Source organism: Mesoplodon mirus (genome assembly GCF_964341445.2).
Source record: "Mesoplodon mirus genome assembly, chromosome: 14".
NCBI lineage: Eukaryota > Metazoa > Chordata > Mammalia > Artiodactyla > Ziphiidae > Mesoplodon > Mesoplodon mirus.
Window position 1 is genome coordinate 11,710,280 of NC_138990.1, and position 22,362 is coordinate 11,732,641.

At 40.6% G+C, this 22,362-nt stretch overlaps 1 protein-coding gene across 1 annotated transcript in view; it reads right to left on the reverse strand.

The window, feature by feature from the left end:
- Positions 1–247: 247 nt before the first annotated feature.
- LOC309815399 (immunoglobulin kappa light chain-like) overlaps positions 248–22,362 on the reverse strand; it is a 30,294-nt gene continuing 8,179 nt past the window's right edge. The window contains exons 3-4 of the mRNA XM_082642186.1: positions 4,705–4,754; positions 248–767 (exon numbers count right to left, since the gene is read on the reverse strand). Coding sequence (XP_082498312.1) covers positions 445–767; positions 4,705–4,754 — 373 coding nt within the window. The 3' untranslated portion in view covers positions 248–444. The remainder of the gene's footprint in view (positions 768–4,704; positions 4,755–22,362) is intronic.

The window sequence follows — 22,362 nt, forward strand, 5'->3', positions numbered from 1 at the left end:
TAGTACAGGGAGATCAGCTCGGGGCTTTGTGACCACCTAGAGGGGTGGGATAGGGAGGGAGGGAGGGAGACGCAAGAGGGAAGAGATATGGGGACATATGTATATGTGTAGCTGATTCACTTTGTTATACAGCAGAAACTAACACACCCTTGTAAAGCAATTCTACTCCAACAAACATGTTAAAAAAAGAAAAGAAAAGAAAAGAAAAACAATGTTTAAAAAGCTTAAATCACGAAGGAGAGAGAAATCACAGGTGCAAAGATTCACTTTATTTATTCATTTTCCCCCCAACATTAGCATGATTAAAGCCAAAGAGGGGGAGGAGGATGAGGTGGGGAGATGGGCTGGAGGATTGCAATAGGGAAAAGAGCCTGAGGCCTGAAGAGGCGAGGAAGGGGGCTGGGACCCAGCACAGGTGAGGGACGAGCCTGCAGGCCTCTCGCTCTAACAGTCGTTCTTATTGAAGGTCCTGATCAGGGCGGAGGCCAGGGACTTGTGACTGACCTCGCAGGTGTAGAGACTATGGCTTTGGTACTGGGAACTGGACAGCGTCAGGGTGCTGCTGAGGCTGTACGTGCTGTCCTTGCTGTCCTGCTCAGTGAAGCTCTCCTGGATGTTGTTGTCTTGGACAACTCCATCCACTTTCCAAATGACTTTGATAGTTTTGGGGTAAAAGCCATTCACAGAGCACACGACAGAGGCAGTTCCAGTCTGTAACTGCTGTTCAGATGGCTGGAAGAGGAAGGCAGATGGCTGGGCATCAGACCCTGAGGAAGGAAGCACAGAGAGTGGTGTTTAAGTAACAGGGAAGTTCTCCACTTGGGTGCATTGTTTGTGGGTGAGCCTGGAACTGTAAGGGACAGACATGCAGAGAGCAGCATGCTTATTCTGTGGCATCCAGGGAGCAATTAGGGAAGCCAGGAAGCATATTTCTCATCGCCGTGATTTGGAGATTTTCCCTAGCCCCTACCCCTTAAGAAAGTTCTAAATTGTCTTGTCTGAACTCTTTGCAGCCTTTCGAAGCTCTTTGCATGCCCTTCTGACCTTACGTTTCTCTCCTTCATCTGTGTTCTCTGCCTCCTGCAGGGAACCCAGTGCTTCAGGCCAAGAAACAAAACCACTTCATTGGACCCATCAGAGTTTAGAAGTGAGAACAGGACTTGCACAGATCGTTTCCCCTGTGCCTCTCCTAGTTCTGTGCAGTGATATCAGGCTGCCTTTCACTTCCCGGGCTTCCTTTGGGCGTGTTGGGGTCAGACCCACCATGCAGGGTGAGCCCCAAACTCAGTCTGGGCCCAGGTCAGTGGGGGGATTGGCCCCTTCACCCTCTGTGATCAGGCCAGCAACTCACCCACTCCTCGCCAAGGCCTCAAAGGGAGACCTGGGTCCTGGCCTGATGGCTGTCACCATATGGGGCAAGGTTCAGCCAGACCAGGAGGGTCAACTGTAATTTTGGCCACCTGCCCAGGAGGAACTGGCTAGCTTCACTTCTGACCATGAACAGCTGCCAGATGGCCTGCTGGAAATCCCCTTTGTGGGCCTTCAAGCCCTCAGGTGGGAGAGCATGAGTTAAATAACAAACCAAGAATCTTCTTTTGCTGTGATAAGTCACAGATAAGTGAAGAGATTTTTATAAAGCTATAAACCTTTATAAAGCTATAAGCCTCCATGTTAACCAAGCAGTTTAATAATATAAGATACTGAATTTTTAATATTTTGATACTTTCTTCTCTTTTAACCATCATCACTATTTTTTTCAGAGAATTTTATAAAATAGCCTTAGTAGCAAAATAATATGAATTCTAGAAAAAAAGGAGAGGAAATATTCTATGAAGATACTGCTATTTGGGTCAATTTTTGATAGCTTTAAACTTTCTATCTTGCACTGAACAGTTAGCATATTTGATATGGAAACTCTTGTAAGACCTCTTACTAGCTCTCTAATGGAGTTTAAAATTTATTAAAAGATGTTTAAAAGGCCCTAAATACAGTTTTAGAACAGTTTAAAATACTTACATAGTTTAAATAGTTTGAAAAGAGTTTTAAAATGGCCCCAAAATAGTCCTGTCAGGTTGTCACAAACCAAAAATAATCTTTTTCAAGTATTGCTTTTGAAATTACCTGGAGTAAACAATGACAATAACAAATAACTAAACTATGTTAAAGAGTATATAATTAAAATAGCCAGATTAAAATGTTCTAATCACAGAATGAGGGGATTAGAAAATATATTCTATTAAGTTTTTATCAATGGCATTTATATATGGTTAGATATTTTGTACACCTGAAATATAATCCTACTGAAGCCATTAAATTTCTGAAAATTAAAAACATGTCACAAATTTATCTTATTTTTTGTCAGCAAATATATCTTAATGATATTTATTTTCAACTCAGTAAAAATTAATTGATCAAAACCTGAACGGCCAGATTGTTGCTGGCCTTCAGTTATATTTTTGCTGGTGTCGATTTTGCTCTGAAAGAATTTATATATATATATATATATATATATATATATATAAAAAATTTGGATTGCGCTTTTATTACTTAAACACATTTGATGAGAAGATATTTAAAAAATTACATATCACTGCAAAAAAATAGCTTTAAGTTCTTTATAGTCTTCTACTGGAAATTTTCATTAAGAGGATATAATAATGTGAATTTCATTTCTGGAATCGCTAATAAAAATCAGGTTTCTCCCTGTTTTCCCCATGTTAACTCATGCCCATCACATTTCTGTTCTCTTCCGTTAGCGACATTATTTGTATCACTGTGTCAGGAAAAAGGGCCACAGCACAGCTGAACGGGCGATCGCGGGGTTGCCATGGCCTTTGGCGGCATTTAGCGGCCAGGTGCGCCGTCGCCAGAGCCCTGGGACCCGGCCGCCAACGTCATTCAATCACAAAAAGAGACCGCCAAGAAGTCTACAGACCACCCTAGCTGTGCCACGGCCTCCTCTGCAGTATAAAAACACCGGCAAGTAATAGCAAAGAACATACTCATTAAAATATTTCCTATTTTTCTACATGTCCGTGGGCATCTAAAAAACGCAATTATTTTCTTTTCCTTCACTTAAACAAATTACTTCAAAACTGTGCTTTTGGAGACAACCGTCTTTCCTCCATTATGATAAGAGATCATTTCCAGTTTAGTCTAATATAGAAATGTGGTTTTTTAAAAAAGAGTAATCCGTTAAGGTATAGGATCTCTATAGAATTTCTAAATATTGACAGTTAAGCACTCATTTTAAGCCTCTAAAAATGACAGTGCTGCTGATTCGCAATTAAGCGGCAACTTTAACACAAATAAGTATGCTTTTCTAACTTCTTACTGATTTTGTAGTGCATTCTATTGATTTTTATTCTTATAAAATAATATATCGGACTGAAGAGAGAAAACAGACTAAGAAATACATTTCTCTACTTTTCCGTGTTGTACATACAAGCAAAAATCAATACAGTATTTGGCAAATTTCAATGAAAATTAATTCGCTTTAGCTCTTTTAGAGCTCCAAGGATTCCTTTTTCATCGACACTAATTTTTTTTTCCCTTTGAGTCATTCGGCGTAGATTAATCTTTTTGCCTACAAACCCAGGTTTGGAGCTGAGTTTAACTTTTGAAACTGATAATAATTCTGAAATGTTCTCATTTACCCATCTCCACAAAACTCATACTTAAGCCTCTAAAAGTCAACACTGGCATTTAGACCCAGACACATTTCAGAAGGTAGTAGAGAAAAATTACTTACGTTTAATCTCCCTTGGCCAAAGGTGATCCTCAGCGTTAACTTAATTACTTTCCCCTCAACAAAAATCTGTTTTTTGCTGCTAAAGTCATTTGACTGTCGGATACAGAGAAAATCTGGCCATTTCGATGCCACATCAACTAACTAGCTCTCTGCTCTTCTGAGACAACCCGATTTTCAGTCCCTTTCTGATCTAATTTTCAGAAGAATCCCATTCTCTTCTAAAGTGACCTCAACTCATATCCCAAGCATGAAAACCCCCAAATTTCACGACTCTATAAGAAAAAGGAGTAGAAAAGTGCACTTACGTTTGATTTCCACCTTGGTCCCCTGGCCGAACGTAAGCCACAGTGAGTGAGCTAACAACCCCCCCCAATCAAAAACCTCCTTCTGAAGCCAATCACAGGAAAAAGGCTTATTCACAGAAAAATCCAGATTTTTCTTCCCCTTTCTCTCCACAAACCCTACTCTCCTTACAAATTCAACAACTTTTCTGTTTGTTCTGCTTAAAAATTGACTATCTTCTGGTTTTCTGCCTTTTACTTTTGGGTCACCAGGAATGGCTCATTTAACCAAAATGTCACAAATTTGCACAAATTATACAGCAGGACAAAACCCTCACAAATAACTGAGCAAAAATGTACTCACATTTAATCTCCACTGTGGTCCCTGGGCTGAAAGTGAACCACGGTGATTCCCCTTAACTTCCACTCGCACAAAACCCTACCCTGAAAGGGCAGTGAGCCCCCTTCCCCAATTCAGTTATTTTGGTTTGGAAATCTTCAAAATTAGTCACCAGTTAGCCTCCTGTAGAACAATTTCCCCTCCTCTGTACCTAATCTGGGAATGAAATTTGTTTTATCCCTGACACCTAATTAATGAAAACATGCACAAAGGAACAAAAAGCAAACCAATTAGACAGAAACGGCAAAGAATCAGTTGAAAAAAATACTTACGTTTGATCTCTATTTTGGTTCCTGGGCCGAAAGTATACACACAAAAGTTCCTCTTAACCTCGCTCCTGTACAAAAACTGTGTCCCTTCCTGACCATTGAGCAAAGCTCTGTTCAAAACATATGCTTTGCTCCCCAATACATTTCTGAAACTATCACTCAGACAAGTTATTCTCCCCCAATGCCTGACTCTTGTTCTTCATAGAAAATGTGCAATCAACTCTCCAGTTTGATTACGGACTGTAGCTTTGCCCTAGAGGATCTCAGAGTCTGGTTTCAAAGAGTCAGCATACGGGTCACTTCAGAGACACAGGGACCATAAGACACAGACAACCGAGAAAGGAAAGTTTAGATTTTACTCACGTTTGATCTCCAGCTTCGTTCCTTCACTGAACGTCCACCACAGTGATAGGTGTCCATTGTCTCACTGTGCAAAAACCCTTCTCACCTAAGGGGAGCAGAACCCTGGGTCAGCTACTGAAGCTGACCTCCCTTCTCAAGCAGGAGTGGAGGCCCTGGGGCTTCCCTGACAGAGAATGTTTGTCATTCTTAGGTGAGCTTTAAAATCCTAGAAGATGATTTATTTATGTCTATGGCCTGATGGTCCCATAGTTTAGCAGTCTCCCACATCTGGACTGCTGTTTGTTTATTTATTAATTTGTTTGTTTATTTTCTGGAAAGTAGGTTGAATATAAATTACAAAGAAAGATAAGCACATTAAAAAAAGAAACCCCTGTACTTTTAAGCAACTGAAATATAGTTGATTTACAATGTTGTGCTAGATTCAGGTGTACAGCAAAGTGATTCAGCTATATACACACATAGATATATTTATATATATATATATTCTTTTCACATTCTTGTCCATTATACATTATTACAAGATATTGAATATAATTCCCTGGGCTATACAGTAGGACCTTGTTGTTTTTCTATTTCATATATAGTAGTGTGTATCTGTTAATCCCAAACTCCTAATTTATCCCTCCCCTGCCTTTCCCCTTGGGTAGCCATAAGTTTGTTTTCTACATCTGTGACTCTATTTCAGTATTATAAATAAGCTCATTTTAAAAAGTGCACTTCTGCACTTTCCTCGTGGTGCAGTGGTTAAGAATCCGCCTGCCAACGCAGGGGACACAGGTTCGAGCCCTGGTCCAGGAAGATCCCACATGCTGTGGAGCAACTAAGCCCGTGCACCACAGCTACTGAGCCCACACACCACAACTACTGAGACAGTGCTCTAGAGCCCACGAGCCACAACTACTGAGCCCAAGTGCCACAACTACTGAAGCCCACGTGCCTAGAGCTTGTGCTCCACAACAAGAGAAGCCACCACAGTGAGAAGCCCGCGCACCGCAACGAAGAGTAGCCCCCGCTCACTGCAACTACAGAAAGCCCACGCGCAGCAACAAAGACCCAACACAGCCAAAAATAAATAAGTAAATAAATAAAATTAAAAAAAAAAAATTATAAGTGCGCTTTATACCTTCTCATGGGGTGGGGGGCTTTTGCAAATGATAAACCTCATTCGATGCCATTATGAAACTTTTTAGCTTCTTTCGTTAATAATATTAATAAAGAATGTTTTCCTAATTGAACCTCTCCTTTGCCACCATGTTGTTTCAAAAAAGACTAAATCCATATCAAACAAAGGCCCATGTCTTATTTTGAAATCTATTTTGGAATGAAGCTATAGATGGCCTGTGAAACAAAAACAAAGATCAAAAGAGAAGAAAAGCAGACTTTACTTGGTTGGTTGTCTGTTGTCACAGGATAGGTAGAGCTAGAGGGGTACCCACCATGCCACAGTGAGCTGAACCAGGTGCATGCTGTCTTTGGAGCTGCCAGGGAATCATGGCGTGCCTTGGTGTTTCCATAGTAACCGCATCAAGAGCCCTGAAGGCCTCATTTTGCTGTGAATCCAGCTTTACTTATTGCAGTCCTGTTTCCCTCTTAACCTTCCATTCCCACCTTAGCATACATTGTTCCCAGCATCTTCAAGTCCTTACTGTACTTCTGTGACCTCCAGCTTTTACAAAACTCTCCCTCTTCTTGGAGACACTTTTGCCCACCTCCATGAGCTTGTGAACAACAAATTGTCTTTCAAGACTCAACTCAAGAGAGACCTTCTGTTGGGTTATCTCCTAGCAAGTGACTCCACTTTGTAGAGTACAGAGGCAGGTCACTGGGCCTAGAACACCTAGTTGCTCTTATCTGCTGTCAGATTCTTTCTACCCTACTGGATTGTAAGCTGGTTGATGTTTCATTGTCTTATATTTGGAAGGCTCAGTCCATCATCTTCACTTGGTAAATGCTCAACAAACATTTGCAGAATGAATGAAAAAAAAAAAACCCCAAAAAACAAAAATACAACCCTACCACAAATAGTTGAAAATCAATAATAGATCAGAGCTGATAAATTATAATGGACCAGGGACTAATACAGACCACTGCAATAGTAAGTTTTACAAAAGAAATTGTAATAGTAATTCTGAAGATTAGGGTAGCCTGCATTGATTTTGTCACTGAGAGCTTTGCTAGTTACCTTGAATAGCAGAATCAGCAGTGGATCTCACCAGAAGATGAAGAAAGAGAGAAAGCAAATTGGAGATAGAGAGGAGAGTGGAAATTAAGTGTAAAAAACAGTTGACTGAGGACACAGTCGACATGGATGTTAAAGAGGATAGAAAGTGATTTTCTCTGCAGAGATGCAAGCAAATACCAATCAAAATAGTTGACATTTATTGAGCATTTATGAAGTGCCAGACATTGTACATTGATCACCACATTTAATTATCCCTCCAAATTTAGGAACTAGAAACTACTCTATCCCTTATTTTGTAGATGAGGAAACTTGACTGCAGAGAGGTTAAGTGAGTTGCTCATGGCAGTGAGTGGCAGAGCTGGGATTTCAACTCAGAGCTCATGCACTTAGTTGCACCAGTCTGCAGATTAGACCCTGGGAATGAAGTCACCCAATGGAAGCAATACACTTGGCAGAAAACACTGGGGTGAGGGGAGAAAAAGGAAACTCCTTAGATTGTCCTCGGGTTGGAAATGAGTAGAAGAATAGTCTCAAAGGTATATACAAGACTGCTCATTGAAATGTTGTTTAAAAGGTAAAAAAATAGAAAATAACTGACATCTTCACCATAAACTAATTATGATAGAGCTTTGCAGTGGAGCACAAAGCAGCCAATAAGAGGATGAAGTAGGTTTCTGTATAGTCACATGGAAGGTGATTGTAAAGATATAGGCTGAATGGTATGTATTGTATGATATTGTGATCCCATTTTAATTGAATATGTATGGGTATGAATACAGGCTAATTGCTGAAGGAAATACAGTGAACTGTGCTCAGTGGTTATCTCCTGAAATCGATTACAGAGGTGTGTTGTTGTGGAAGAAAGGGGAGTAGTGACATTTTCTACTGTCCTGTATATTGCAGATTGTTTGATTTTTAAAAATTATATGAATACATTCATTTTGTGGCTTTCAGAAACACTAAGGCTGTACCAGTTTTGATAAAAAGTAAAGTCTGATATTGCCTCGTAGAATTCTGAGTATTTATGTGCAATGTATAAATATTTTAAAATAATATATATATATATATATGCTTAAGTTTTCTTTGTTTTTCAAATATTTTTTTAAGAATCTTTAGATTAAGAATACAAAAAGGTAGGGGTTTTCCTGGTTCTGTGCAGGAGATGTGGGTGTGGCTGGAAAATATATATTCTGAAGTGAGTAAATTGGAGACATAGTGAAGCGTGCAAGCAGAAAGTGAAGCGCGTTATAAAGCAGAATTTGCTACTGATAAAAGATGGTTGTCATAAGAACCATTGTGGCCAAAACCAGTTTGTTGATCATACACAGTAGGATCAATAGGAATGGTTGTTGTCACGTTTGCTATGACATCCCGTGTATCACTGAGAAGTGGTTGAGATCCTTAATATGGATGTTCATTATTTGAAGGCAAAGGATGTCTTAGAAGCATCTGTGAGCATCTACCATTCTACAGAGTGTCCAGGATGGACCTTGCTAAGATTGATTTAATGAGGAAAGGCCATGTCAATAAACTAGTCTGAGAGGTTCTTGGATTTATGCATGAGTGTTGGAAATAGAACATTTGGGGGAGAATTCCAACAAACTCATCACTGAAGCTGCTTTCCATGTGGCCCGCAACAAAGTTAGATTCTTAGAATAAATTCTAAACTGCTTGTGGGGATAGAGAGAGAGAGAGGGAGAGGCTAAGTGCACGTTTATAAGTCACCCTGAACACTCTTGATAAGCTATCTTATCAATGTTCCTCAGGTCTAATATTTCAAGAAACACCATTTTTAATTTTTATTTGACATGATTAACCAGCCAATTTGAGAGGTCTGCCTCCCACCAGTACCATAGGGTAAATCACCCAGCATTTTAGAGACACAATGACACAATTTTGCTCTTTGCGAAGTTTGAAGGAGGGGGGCTTCCCTACCTGGCTCCTGAAAATTTGTGTCTGATAATCCATCCTGAAGTTTCTGGTTTAAAGGTTTTCTTCAGCTGATCATTCACAGTAGAGTCCCAGGCAGGTGATTCTTTTGACTTCAGTTTGATCCCTCCCTCCTTAGGATCATATTGTCTGTCATTTGTACTTGACTTAAGCTGATATTCCAAAAGGGGAGGAGGAAATTCTGGAGTCCACATTCAGTGGTGCTCAGAATCTGATCAATTGCCGGTCTTCGGGCTAGAGTGCCACAAATGGACATCTGCCCTGCGTCTCCAAGGGGGCAAGGATGGCTCCATTAGCCTGGAAGGAGGGAGGCAGAGGAGGTCACTTGAAAACTTGCTGCTGCTTTGCTGCTTTGGAGCTGTGTCTCTTTCCATTCATTTCTGAAGAGAGACATGCTGAGAGAAGCAAAGTCCTTTGCCCAACCCTGTGCAAATGCGTGTGCCGTAAATGTGACCCAAGATTTTGGTCCCACTCTGGAAAATGTAGACACTCATCTTGTTTCCACGAGGACCTTAAGGCTGCAGGTGTTTCTTGACGTTCTAGCGTGAAAGAGAAAACAGCAGCAACGTACCAGGGCTTATGGACCCTTGGAGATTTACATATTGAGGCTTGTGGTTTCCAGCGGGTTTCCACTAGTGATGCGCCCTTTGAGCTCGGCCCTGGAGTCCCCTGGCTCCCTGTCTGTCTGCTTGGCATCCAGCCCTGCGTCTCCTCTCACCCCACTCAGAGAAACCCGTCGCGGACCAGCTCCGCAGACAGCTGTGGAGGACGTGAATTCAGGTTTGGTTCTTCACACTTTTTGCCTTTGTTGTCAGAATCCTCAGGTCCTTTATGGACACTCTGCTCTGCTTTGTGCTGGCTCAGGGACCCTCACTGAGTGCCCCCTCCCACCCCTCTGACCATGCCCCCCCCCCCACCCCAGCCTTGCTCATCTTGACTAAGGACCTGGGCTCTGCATCTTTCCTGCCCACTCTGCGACATTGCCTCATTCCCTCCATATATATATCCTGATCCCATTTCGAAAGGATTTCAATCTCTCTTTGCTTTGTAGTTCCACCAGCTCTTCTGTTCAGCTCCACGGGTCAGTTAAGGTGGTTACCACTCAACCTAACATTTTGCTGCTGTTGACTCTGCCCTGTTCTTCTTGTCCTTGTAGGTTTGTTTATTATTATTATTATTATTATTATTATTATTATTATTATGGCTGCACTGTGACGCTTGTGGGATTTAGTTCCCTGACCAGGGATTGAATCCGGATCCTTGGCAATGAGAGTGCAGAGTCCTAACCACTGGACCACCAGGGAATTCCCTGTGGGTTTATTTCTTTTAAATAATTTCTTAAAAATTTTTTTTTGTATTTTAGGTTTTTTAAATTTTGTTGTTTTTTTAAAGAATTTATTTATTTATTTATTCATTTACTTTTTGGCTGTGTTGGGTCTTTGTTGCTGCGCATGGGCTTTCTCTAGTCGTGGCGAGCGGGGGCTGCTCTTTGTTGCAGTGTGCCAGCTTCTCATTACGGTGGCTTCTCTTGTTGCAGAGCACGGGCTCTAGGCGCATGGGCTTCAGTAGTTGTGGCACGCAGGCTTCAGTAGTTGTGGCACGCGAGCTCAATAGTTGTGGCTCACAGGCTCTAGAGCGCAGGCTCAGTAGTTGTGGCACACGGGCTTAATTGCTCTGGGAGATGTGGGATCTTCCCAGACTAGGGCTCAAACCCGTGTCCCCTGCATTGGCAGGCAGATTCTTAACCACTGCGCCACCAGAGGAGCCCCTTAATTTTGTTTTTAAACAAGAGGGTATTGTGATTGAATGTGTGAGTTTAATTCATCATCTTAAACTGTATCTTTCTTAAATTGGCTCCTTTGGGTTCTAAGTGGGGTTAAACTAGGCTGGTTCCTGGCTCTTCTCCCCATACTAATCAGCATCACATTAAATGGCTATTAGTCTGGTGCTGGGGAAAGAAGCACAGATCACTCCCTTCCCCTTAACGCACCCTCAACCCCGAAGTGCCTGATCATCCTGGCTGAGACTAGAGTTCCGAACCTAAGAGGGAAGGATGGGAAGAGGGCAGGGTGGCAAGAAAACAAACAACAAAGAAACAAAAAGAAAAATCAAGAAACCCAACAAGTGAAGCAAGGAATAATGTGGACTTTTACATTGAATATGATGGACCTGTCCACCACTCTCAAACTCCCTTTGCAATGACAGAAAAAATATAAAAATGAGAATAAATGTATTCCATGATTGGAGCATCACAAAGGATCCTGTTAGGAGAAAAAAAAATTGGGAGAAAACTGCACAGATTTAAATTACATGATTGAAATGATGGAGCAACTAGAATCTAGAATCTTCCATTCCATCACAAAAATAGGCAAGGGCCCTTGAAGCAGCCAACACTAGTTTTCCCCACAAAGCCCTCAAAAAAGCACATGCACCTCAGAGTTAAAAGACATTGGGACTGGAAGTGGGATGGGGGCTGGTGGAATGTGGAGTAACACCCAGGATGCCTGACACTTGCCCTTCAGGCCATGTGACTAGTGATGGAAATAAAAAGGGCTCAAGTGACAGGCATTCAACAGCAATGGGATAAAAGTCTTCCAAAGCACCAGAAGAAGAAAAACATTAATAAACCAAAGTAGCAAAATTCAGGACAAGGAAATAAAAAATCAAGAGAAAAATATGATAAACAGAAATATAAAATAAGATGGACAGGCCAAGTCCAAATAGAACAAACTATAATAAAAGTTAAGTTATCAAAAGCTTGAAGATAAGGCAAAATGATGACTACTGAGAAAAATTCTCTCCTTGACCAAACTCTACTCAGGCTCTTCTGAGCTCTCTTCTGAATTTTGGGCTTCTGTGTTTATTACTGCATTGTCCAGTTTTAGCAAGAATCCTGCTAAGTCAATTTTTTTTTTTTTTTTTTTTTGCGGTATGCAGGCCTCTCACTGTTGTGGCCTCTCCCGTTGCGGAGCACAGGCTCCAGATGCACAGGCTCAGTGGCCGTGGCTCACGGGCCTAGCCGCTCCGCGGCATGTGGGATCTTCCCAGGCCGGGGCACGAACCTGTGTCCCCTGCATCGGCAGGCGGACTCTCAACCACTGCGCCACCAGGGAAGCCCCTGCTAAGTCAATTTAACCAGAATTCCCCATCCTGCATCCTCCTTGGTATCTAATTGAGTTCCTTATATTCCATCATCTCCCAGGTAATGTCTGAGGACCCTGGCCTGCCTTCAGCAAGGCTCCCATCGGGTTGGTTCAGCCAGAATCAGAATTACCCCTGATGTTTCCTCTTAGAAATTTTCTATCCACTGACCCTTACCCTGCTCCTTGGCTACAAATTCCCACTAGTCCTTGTATTTGAACCCCAATCTCTCTCCCCTTCTGTATGACCCCATTGCTGCATGGTGGTCTCTACATTTATGATGGTAATGGTCCGGAATAGGGTCTGTCTTACCTTTTTTTTTTTTTCTGGCTGTGCTGCGTGGCTTATGGGAGCCTTGACCAGGGGTCGAACCTGGGCACTCGGCAGTGAAAGAGAGGAATCCCAACCACTGGACTGCCAGGGAATTCCCAAGCCTTACCATTCTTTAATAACTGTCATACATGATTTTTCTTCAACACTATGTGTCCTTTCAAGGTCCTTTGATTTGCTAGAGAAATAAAGTTTGTTTGACTTGTATTTATTACTGATTAAAAACTAGAGTCCAAAAAGTTAGATATTAGCCTAGAAAAAACTGATATCATGAAAATGACAAATGATTTTTGTCTGGGAAGACCACTCCAAGGCTTATGGTTTTATTGCTCTGTAAGACATTAACCAGTTTTAAATCTTGTTTAGCAATCTTATTCTAGCCTTGATAGGGGTGTGTGTGTGTGTGTGTGTATGTGTGTGTATCTATGACCTCCTTTCACCAGCTTTATCATCTGGTTCTGTCATCAATAAATTAAATGAATCTTTGACACATGCTCACAATATATATGCATGAGAACTTTAATTTTTTTGGAAAAATTTGTACCTTGACAATATAAATGAGAAAAACTTTACAACTGAAAGACCAAGAACAGTGAATGTAACACACAAATCTGGCCATAAGTTGTTGAAAAGAGATGTATTTAAAACTAATACATAAAATGATTGGAGCAACTAATGCAATGGATGAGGATTGTCAGGCAACTGCTAACTGAAGGAAGGACAATATGTAATATTGAAGAAATAGAATTAGAGGAAAGAACACTTCCAGGGACAAAATCAAATATAATAAATAAGACTGAAGAGCTCAGACTGTGGGAAATACATTTATATCAGATTGTTCCGTTTTTGTGAATATCATTTGGAAAGCATGGTAGCAAAGCAGTGGGTATTGAGACTGCCACTTTTCCCAAGGACAGGAAATGGGTGGGCTTGGGGCCCAAGGAGGGGTGTGTCCCTTGGGGCTCAGGGACCATTAGGGGCTGAGAGAGAGTCTGGTGGTGGCAGTGGTGGTGAGGAAGGTGGGGAGCGTCAAAACTCACTTGAAGCCATGGCAGTGCCTCCAAGTGTCTAACTTATATTCACGCTCATCCTCAAATGTTCTTACGTCAGGAACAGCCTGCTCAGGTTGAGTGATTAGATAGAATGAAATGCTTTCAGTCTCTGGGTCCTTTTCCTCAAGATTCAGCAAGCGGGGAGGTTTGTTTAGCCTAGCTTGGGTCAAGGGCTACCCCTTGGCTAAGGAAAGTGTCGGTCCCATGACATCCTCAGCTGACTCCACCTAATCAGAAAGAAGTAATTCCTCAAAAGGGGAGGTTGGTTTGCTCTTAGGAAGTGCAAGGATGCAGTTAGGAAGTGGAATGTCCGCTGCTCTATGTTCTTCTGTGTATTTTGAATCCTAAGCTGGTGAATTAGGATATTTTGACTATAGACAAAAGATACAATTTACCAAGAAGACTTAATAGTGATGGACTTTTATACTGAGTCAAAATGCATCAAAATACATTAAAAATTTTTATTAGAGACACAGTAGAACTTGAGAAAATGACAATTACACCAGAAGACTTTTTTTTTTCTGCCTATTGGGAATAATAGGTATATTTATTAAACTATTACTGGCAGTCAGTATTGTGCTAAGTGCTTTATATATATCACTGTTTTTGATTGTGAGATTGATTCTGTTAGATAGTTGCTTTCTTCATGTAAAAGATGAGGAAACTGATGCAGGATGATCTTAAGTAACTTGTCCAAGGTTACATTTAGTAAGTAGCAGAGAAGAAGACTTTCTATATAGACAAAGAAGTTGGGACCAACACAATGAAAACTGGAATCTCTCTCCCTTCTTCTTTCCTTCCCAGGCCCATCATCCTATCCTGTGTGGAATAACAGAACTGACAATAGTGTGAAATAATTTTGCTGGCATCAACATGTTAAAGATTATTTGCCTCTTTCCCAAGTGTGTTTATGTAATAAGGCAAATTTCCAAAAGTAGCTGAGAATATTTCTGTCTAAGTTCCCTGGTTGAGAAGCACAAGCTTCAAATAGATTCTTTCTAATCCACATACTGACCCTCATTAGAAAAAGAAAAAGAGATATATGTCTCAATTCATTTTAATATATATGTGTACATATATAATACACACACACACACACACACATATATATATATATATATCAGTAGATACTTGGGTATATAACATTGAAAACATAATCTTTTCAAATGCCTATGGAATATTTATAACATTTAGCTGTGTACTGGGCCAAAAAGGGAATGAAACATTTATACATTTTCCCAAAGTAGAAATCATTTTGGTCACATTATCTTTACCACAACGCAATAAACCTAGAACTTAGCCATAAAGTAGCCAACTAACAGATTACTGACTTGGAAATTAAAAAATTACCACTCTAAAAATCTTAAAAAGGAAATATATCAAATTACAGAGCAACGAATTATTGAAGTGTCAACAACAGTGAGAATACTGCCTATTAAAATGCAGTATTTTATTAAATATTAAGTATTTATTAAATACTCTTAGTATTTAATACTGCATATTAAAATTCATGGGATGGAATCAAAGTGGGTCTCAAATGAAAATGTGTTTTCTTTACTGATTAAAGAGCCAAGAGGACTTCCCTGGTGGCACAGTGGTTAAGAATCTGCCCGCCAATGCAGGGGTCACGGGTTTGATCCCTGGTCTGGGAAGCGTGCCGGAGCAACTAACATGCTGCAGAGCAACTAAACCCGTGCACCACAACTTCTGAGCCTGCACTGCAGAGCCCGCGAGCCACAACTACTGAGCCCACACACCACAACTACTGAAGCCCGCGTGCCTAGAGCCTGTGCTCCACAACGAGAGAAGCCGCTGTAACGAGAAGCCACTGCAATGAGAAGCACGCGCACCGCAACGAAGAGTAGCCCCAGCTCGCCGTAACTAGAGAAAGCCTGTGCACAGCAACGAGAACCCAACGCAGCCAAAAATAAAATAAATAAATTTATTAAAGAAAAACAGCCAAGAGATCAAACATAATAAACTAAGCATTAAACTCAAGAAGCTAGCCACCGAACAAGATGAACCAAAAGAAGGTAGAAGGACATAATTAGTAAAAATAAAAACAGAAGCACAGAAAAAACAAAGCTATTTTGGTGAATAAAACCAAGAGATATTTATTTGAAAATGATCAATAAAATAGACAAATTTCTAGACAGTGTGACCAAGGAAAAAGAGAAAAACACATATAGACATTGAAAATGAGAAAGAGATTATAGCAAACCAAAAAGCTTTTAAGAATTAAAGCACATGCTGCCTGGATTTCCCCCATTCTTCCAGCCTTCTGGGGCCATCCTCACTATTATTTTTTTCCATTTCCTTTTTTGGTAGTGATTTGGGGTAACCTCACTATTGAGATATAACTTACATGCCATGCAATCCACCCATTTAAAGTACACAGCTCAGTGTTTTTTAGTATATTCACCATATCACACTACAAATGCAACCGTCATCGTAATTTGGGAATATTTTCATCACCTCGAAAAAGAAACCCCGTTCTCCTTCTCTATCACCTCTTAGTATTCTCATCCTTCCCAGCTGCTGACAACTGCTAATCTACTTCCTGTTTCTCTGTATTTTCTCATTCTGAACGTTCCATAAAAGTAGAATCATAATATGTGGTCTTTTGTGTTTGGCTTCTTTCACTTAGCCTAATGTTTTCAAGGTTCATCTCTGCTGTAGCATGTATAATATCCCACTGCATGGATATACCACATTTTGTTTATTCATTAATCAGTTAATTCACCCTTTTTTGTTATTCAAATACAACTGCCCGGGCCTCCCTGTGACATGTTAGTGAAGGCTGCACCTTTTCAAGGATTCTCAGAAGCTTCTCAAACGTGCGGTTCCTTCCTGTTTCAGATTCTTATTGCAATGAGATCATTGATCTCCCTGACTGCTGTCATGATTCCTGTACCATTGCCTTCTCTCTGCCCCTCCTCACCTCATGCTTGACTCATCCTCTTACTTCATTTTCCAGAAACCCACTTGTCCAGGGTTTCTAGGTTAGGCAGGGTTGGTTTGATAGAATGTTTATTCTTCTCATTTTCTACCCATATTCAGATTAAAGCCCCCATAGGCCATTGCTTTTTTAAATTTTTATTTTTAAATTTTTAATATTTTCTTCCAGTTTTATTGAGATATAATTGGTGTACAGCACTGTGTACGTTTAAGGCATACAGCATCATGAATTGACTTACATACATCATGGAATGATGATCACAATAAGTTTAGTGAATATCCAACATCTCCTTCAGAGACAATATTAAAGAAGTAGAAAACACATCCTTTTCCTTGCGATGAGAATTTAGGGTTTACTTTCTTAACAGCTTTCATATGTAATACACAGCAGTGTTAATTATCAGGTTGTACATTACATTACATCCCTAGTACTTATTTATCTTATCACTGGAAGTTTGTACCTTTTGACCACCTTCATCCAATTTCCCCTCCCCCCAGATAGGCTTTTGCTTTTTTGAACATCTAAATGAAGGGCACAATTCCTTATCTCCCAAAATAAATGGACTAATTTGCCCAAGAAGAGATAGACACTACTTTTAGAAGAATTTGAGGAGTTTGTCAAAGACCTACCTCCTCCGAAAGAACCTAATACAAGACAGTTTTCAAGCAGTTTCTTTATAAGCTTTTTTTTTTGAAACTGATAATTCCTATGTCAAGGAGATACACAGATATGGAATACTTTTCAATTTATTCTCTGAGTTGGCATGACTGTGATACTGCAAGTGGACTGGAGCAGTCCTCAAATGAAACCTAGGACCCTTACAGATTAGAAAGGCTCATCTCTATTCCTTGAACTGCAAATTTCATGGCCCTTTAAAGTGAAGTGAGGAGAAAGGGTAAATATTTAGTCAATCTTGTAATTGGCATGGCTGGGAATTTGGATAAGTACTAGACAAGGGGTAGCTGACGAAATTAATACCAGAAACCAGGAGGAGTCCACCCAAATGTAAGGCACATACACCGGGACACATCAACCTAGGGAAAAACCAGGATCGCAAAAATAACCACACACAACGTATCATTGACACTTGTCTCTGCCCAGGATATCATATCTTCCACTTCCATGAAAAAGAATATTCTTCACATCCCTCATTATTTCTTGCATCGCACAGGCATCTCTTGAGGGATCGCACTCACCGCTGCACTCTCCGTGATTAACAAGTGTCTGGCATACACTTGGTGTCCAATACATGTCTACCCAAATGAATGAGTGAAATGAACAAGGATTGTTCAGCAGTCACATGGTACTTGCTGTTTTCTCCTCTCTTGCTCTGGCGCACACTCTGGTGATCACTTTTGGTAATTTCTGAAGCCCTGAAAACTGCTTCTGAAGGTGGTGCCTTAACTGGGATTGTCTGGGCTGCAGCTGAGCCTGGGACCATGTTAGACTGAATAGTGTATAGATTTAGTGTGATCTTGGAGGGTCTTTGTAGATCTGCGGACTGTTTGAACTGGAAGAGACAAACCATGTCTAGCTCTATGCATTACAAACAAGAGAAAATTGGGTCCCTAAGAGAGGAAGTGATTCACTCCAGGCCACAGAGGTGGGGAAGAGCTGGGCTGCAGGAAGAACCCAGTGCCTTGCCTCCCAATTAAAGTGCTTCCATTACATTTCCTGAGGCACTTGGCCAAACCTTCGTAAACCAGGAAAATTGTTTGCACAGTTGCCGTCTGTCTCCCTTAAGTCAGAGGAGACATTTTAATGCATTTTCTGAAATCCAGTGACAGAATGAAAAATGAGTCTGTGCAGCATGAAAATACGTTTCTTTCTTCAGCGTGACAGCTGCTCTGGAACTCAGTCAGGGTACAAACATCACAGTTAATATAGAAAAGAGCCTTAGCTATTGACTTTTATAACTGAGGAAACAAAGGCCCCCTTAACGATACTGAGGTTGTAGGAGCACAGTCAGGGTCTAAACCTTTGCCTTCTAAGGACCAGTTTGTGATTTCCACTAAATGCTGCCAATTGGAATAATCTTCAGCCTGATACGTGTAGTAACTAAAAGCAATGGTAGCTACTCTAATAGATACGATCCAAAGCTTGAGTGACTGAATGCGCTGGAAATTTGTGTTTCACTTGTGGGAAGTTCTAATTGGCAGTGGAGGGTAGGGAGGGTTTCTGTCCCATGCTGTCTCTGAGGGACACAGGCTGACAAAGGCCATCTTCAGCTTAAAGCTCCTGTAATGAGTTGCAAGACTACTGATTATGAAAGGAAGATTGACCTCACAGTCACAGCCACTGAATCGGGCTGGAGTTCCAGACTAGAATGGAGGCTTTGTGGATGACGAGCTTTACACATAATGAAGTTCTCCATTGCTGCCTAAGAGATTTTGACTACTTAAGGAGAGGGTAAAACCCGAGTGACCCAAACTCTCCAGGTAGGTAGGCAATCACTTTGGTAAAGTGGTATTTATCGTACTTCCCACATGCTGCCTTACATCATGGAATTTTATAATCATATTTGAACAGCTTGAAATACTTCTGTATTCGCCATCGTGCCTCTCCACTGAGTACTCAGTGATTGCTCTTCAAACTGAATTTGATAAATACGTGTATTTGGGAATATGTCACATTGAAACTACTTGGATATATAATTTAATTAGAAAAATTAGAATTTTTATGGATAAATCAACAAGTATCTCCTCTCTCCCTCCCTCCCTCCCTTCCTTCCTTTCTTCTCCAAGCTAGTATTGCTGGGGTCCACTGTTGTGCAGACAGCAGTAACATAATGTCATGAGGACATGAGGTATGGCAAAAGATGTACAGATCCTTGAAGAACATGGAGAACCACATATCTTATCAAATATTCTCTAGATGGGTGCAGGGTCTCTCCTGCCCAGTGCCATGCAGGCTTCATCCCAAGGGCTGCCACATCCTATTTATACCTCCCAGAGCAGTAGGGCAGTGACTGAGGTGGGGGAGAGAGATTGTAGAACTTAGATTTACATGGAATAATTAAACAGAAAGGAGATGACAAATACAGAAAATTCTTTCTTCTGGACAGGTCTTTACTATTATAGCCTTAGAAACATTACTGCTGATTATTTTGTCTTTTTGTGAGATTGACTCCTTCTCCTAGTCTTGGCAAAGTGATCTACTAATTCATTACAATTCCTATCAAAATTTCAATGGCATTTTCCACAGAAATATTAAAAACAATCCTAAAATTTGTATGGAAACACAAAGACCCCCAAACAGCGAAAGCAATGTTGAGAAAGAAAAATAAAACTGGAGGCATCATACTTCCTGACTTCAAACTATAATACAGAGCTTTAGTAGTCAGCACAGTATGGTATTGGCATAAAAAGACAACAAAACAAAACAAAACAAAACAAACTATATGGAGCTAGAATGAGATTGTTTTATGGAGTCCCTACATTTTAACTGGTTCACATCCTCAACTTGAAACCTGGGAAATTTAAACGACTGGACACCCTGTTACTTTTAAGGCATTCAGCAACAACATTTAATTATTAAAACACTTAATGTTCTTAACAAACAATATTTAATTGTTAAGGAACTGATGATTCAGTTCCTAGAGCAGGAATCCTGTCATGGGTGGATGGGCAAGGGTGCCACCCTCTCTACTTTGCCCTCCAGTGACCTGGCAGCTGAACTGCTAAGTCACCTTTTGTAGGGAATGGGTTTTTGCTTTCTTGTCAAGAACAAGATAGGCGTTTAGTAAATATAAGGTGTCTTCAGCTTTTACTATATGAGTAGTTATGCATATAAATTTATTAAAAACCCTGGATATTCAGTTGTCTTCACTATTGAACTGTGGATGTATATTTGGACCATTGAATATTCCACCTAAAGCTGATACTGGTTCCTTGTTTTATTGTTGCTGCTATTTTTTGTTTTTGAACGTTTAAAAAATATACAAGGTGACTTCCACTTCCCAAAAGAAAGAAGTACTTTTCCTTATTCCTCCCACCAAGTACAGCTAAAAACCCCAGGCATCTTGTTAAAAAAATAATACTCTGAAAGGTGATGTTATGGGGTGGATCTCCCAAGAGATACGTTGAAGTCCTAACACCCAGTACCTTAGAATGTGACTTAATTTGGAAATAAGGTTGTTGCAGATATAATTAATTAAATTAAGATAAGGTTATACTGGAAAAGGGTTGGTCCCTAATCCAATACAACGGGTGTTCTTATAAAAAGAAGAAAATTCACAGAAACCCAGATGGGAGAATGCCATGTGATGACAGGCAGAAATGGAAGTGATGCAGCTGCAAACCATGGAATGCTAAAGATTGACAGCTACTGCCAGGATCTAGGAAGAGGCAAGGGAAGATTGTCCCTGACAGGTTTCAGAGGGAGCATGGCCCTGCCCACACCTTATTTGGAGCTTCTAGCCTCCAGAATTGTGAGAGAATAAGTATCTGTTATAAAAGTCACCCAGTTTGTGGCTTAAAAAGCCACCCAGTTTTGGGTACTTTGTTATGGCGACCCTAGGAATTAACACAGGTAGAGAGAATAAGGCAGACCATGTAGGGGTCTTGGGACCTGAAAAATGACAGAAAACTGCCTAGGTTTTCTTTTTTGCCTCATATATCACAGAGCAGGTGTTGGAGAAACTAGCAACTTGGGAACACAAATGGGCTTAGACAAAAAAGAGCCCTAACAAATGCTGGCTCTTTCTTGCCAAAGGACTAGGAAAGAAGCAGCCTAGAAAGACAGAAAACTTTTAGACGATAACCACAGAGACAGCCAAATGTCACAGAAAAGACAGTGGCCCCACCTCCACCCACACCAGTAAAGTCCAAGTGGTTCTGCCTGGAACACTGGAAAAGTCATCTTGTGATAAGTAGGGTGAAGGTCACAAACTAGGGTGAGGGGCAGGAAGGAAAGGAGCCTGTGCCGTCCCTGAGCCCCCTGCCCCAGGTTCTGTGAGAAAAGAACACTCCCTCATGTTACAAAGATTCCCTGGTTAGATTCCAATTGTGTGCAGCCAAGTGAAATTCTAACAGATACAGCTTTCTAATATTTTCTCTTCGAGTTTTACATCGAGGACGATAAATGAGTTTGGGTTCTTTCTTCATGTTCAGTCTTTAATTTTGGTTTCAAGATTATCCTAGCATCATTACATGATTTATAGTTCTAAATACTGGTAGTTTACTCTCTTTTACTATTCCCTGGACAATTTTCATAAAATACAGGGGTTTTGTTTTGGGTTTTTTTTTTGAGGTTTTGGTAAAACTTAACCATACAGTTATCTGGACCTGGACATTGACCGAAGAGAAATTTCTGTAACAACATATTTAGAGAGAATCAACGACTTTGAATAGCAACTGGTTATTAGATATGTTAGGGAATTACTCTTAATTCTGTATTATAGTGGCATGGTGGCTGCTTGGGAAAAGGTCCTCATCAGTGAGCAGTGTACTGAAATTCTTAATGGATTTGCTTCAAAATACTCCAGTGTATGTGTGTTTTATATATCTTTGTATAAGGTTGACCATTTCTATAAACATTAAAAATGAAAATAATTAAAAGAAACAGTGCCACATTGCTGACTGTGACTCGCCTCATGCTGAAGTCAGGGTGCAGTTATGAAGTTCTGTCAGTAGATGGAAATGCTGTATAAGCCAACAAGGCTGTGAATGGCTACCTAGTCTTCC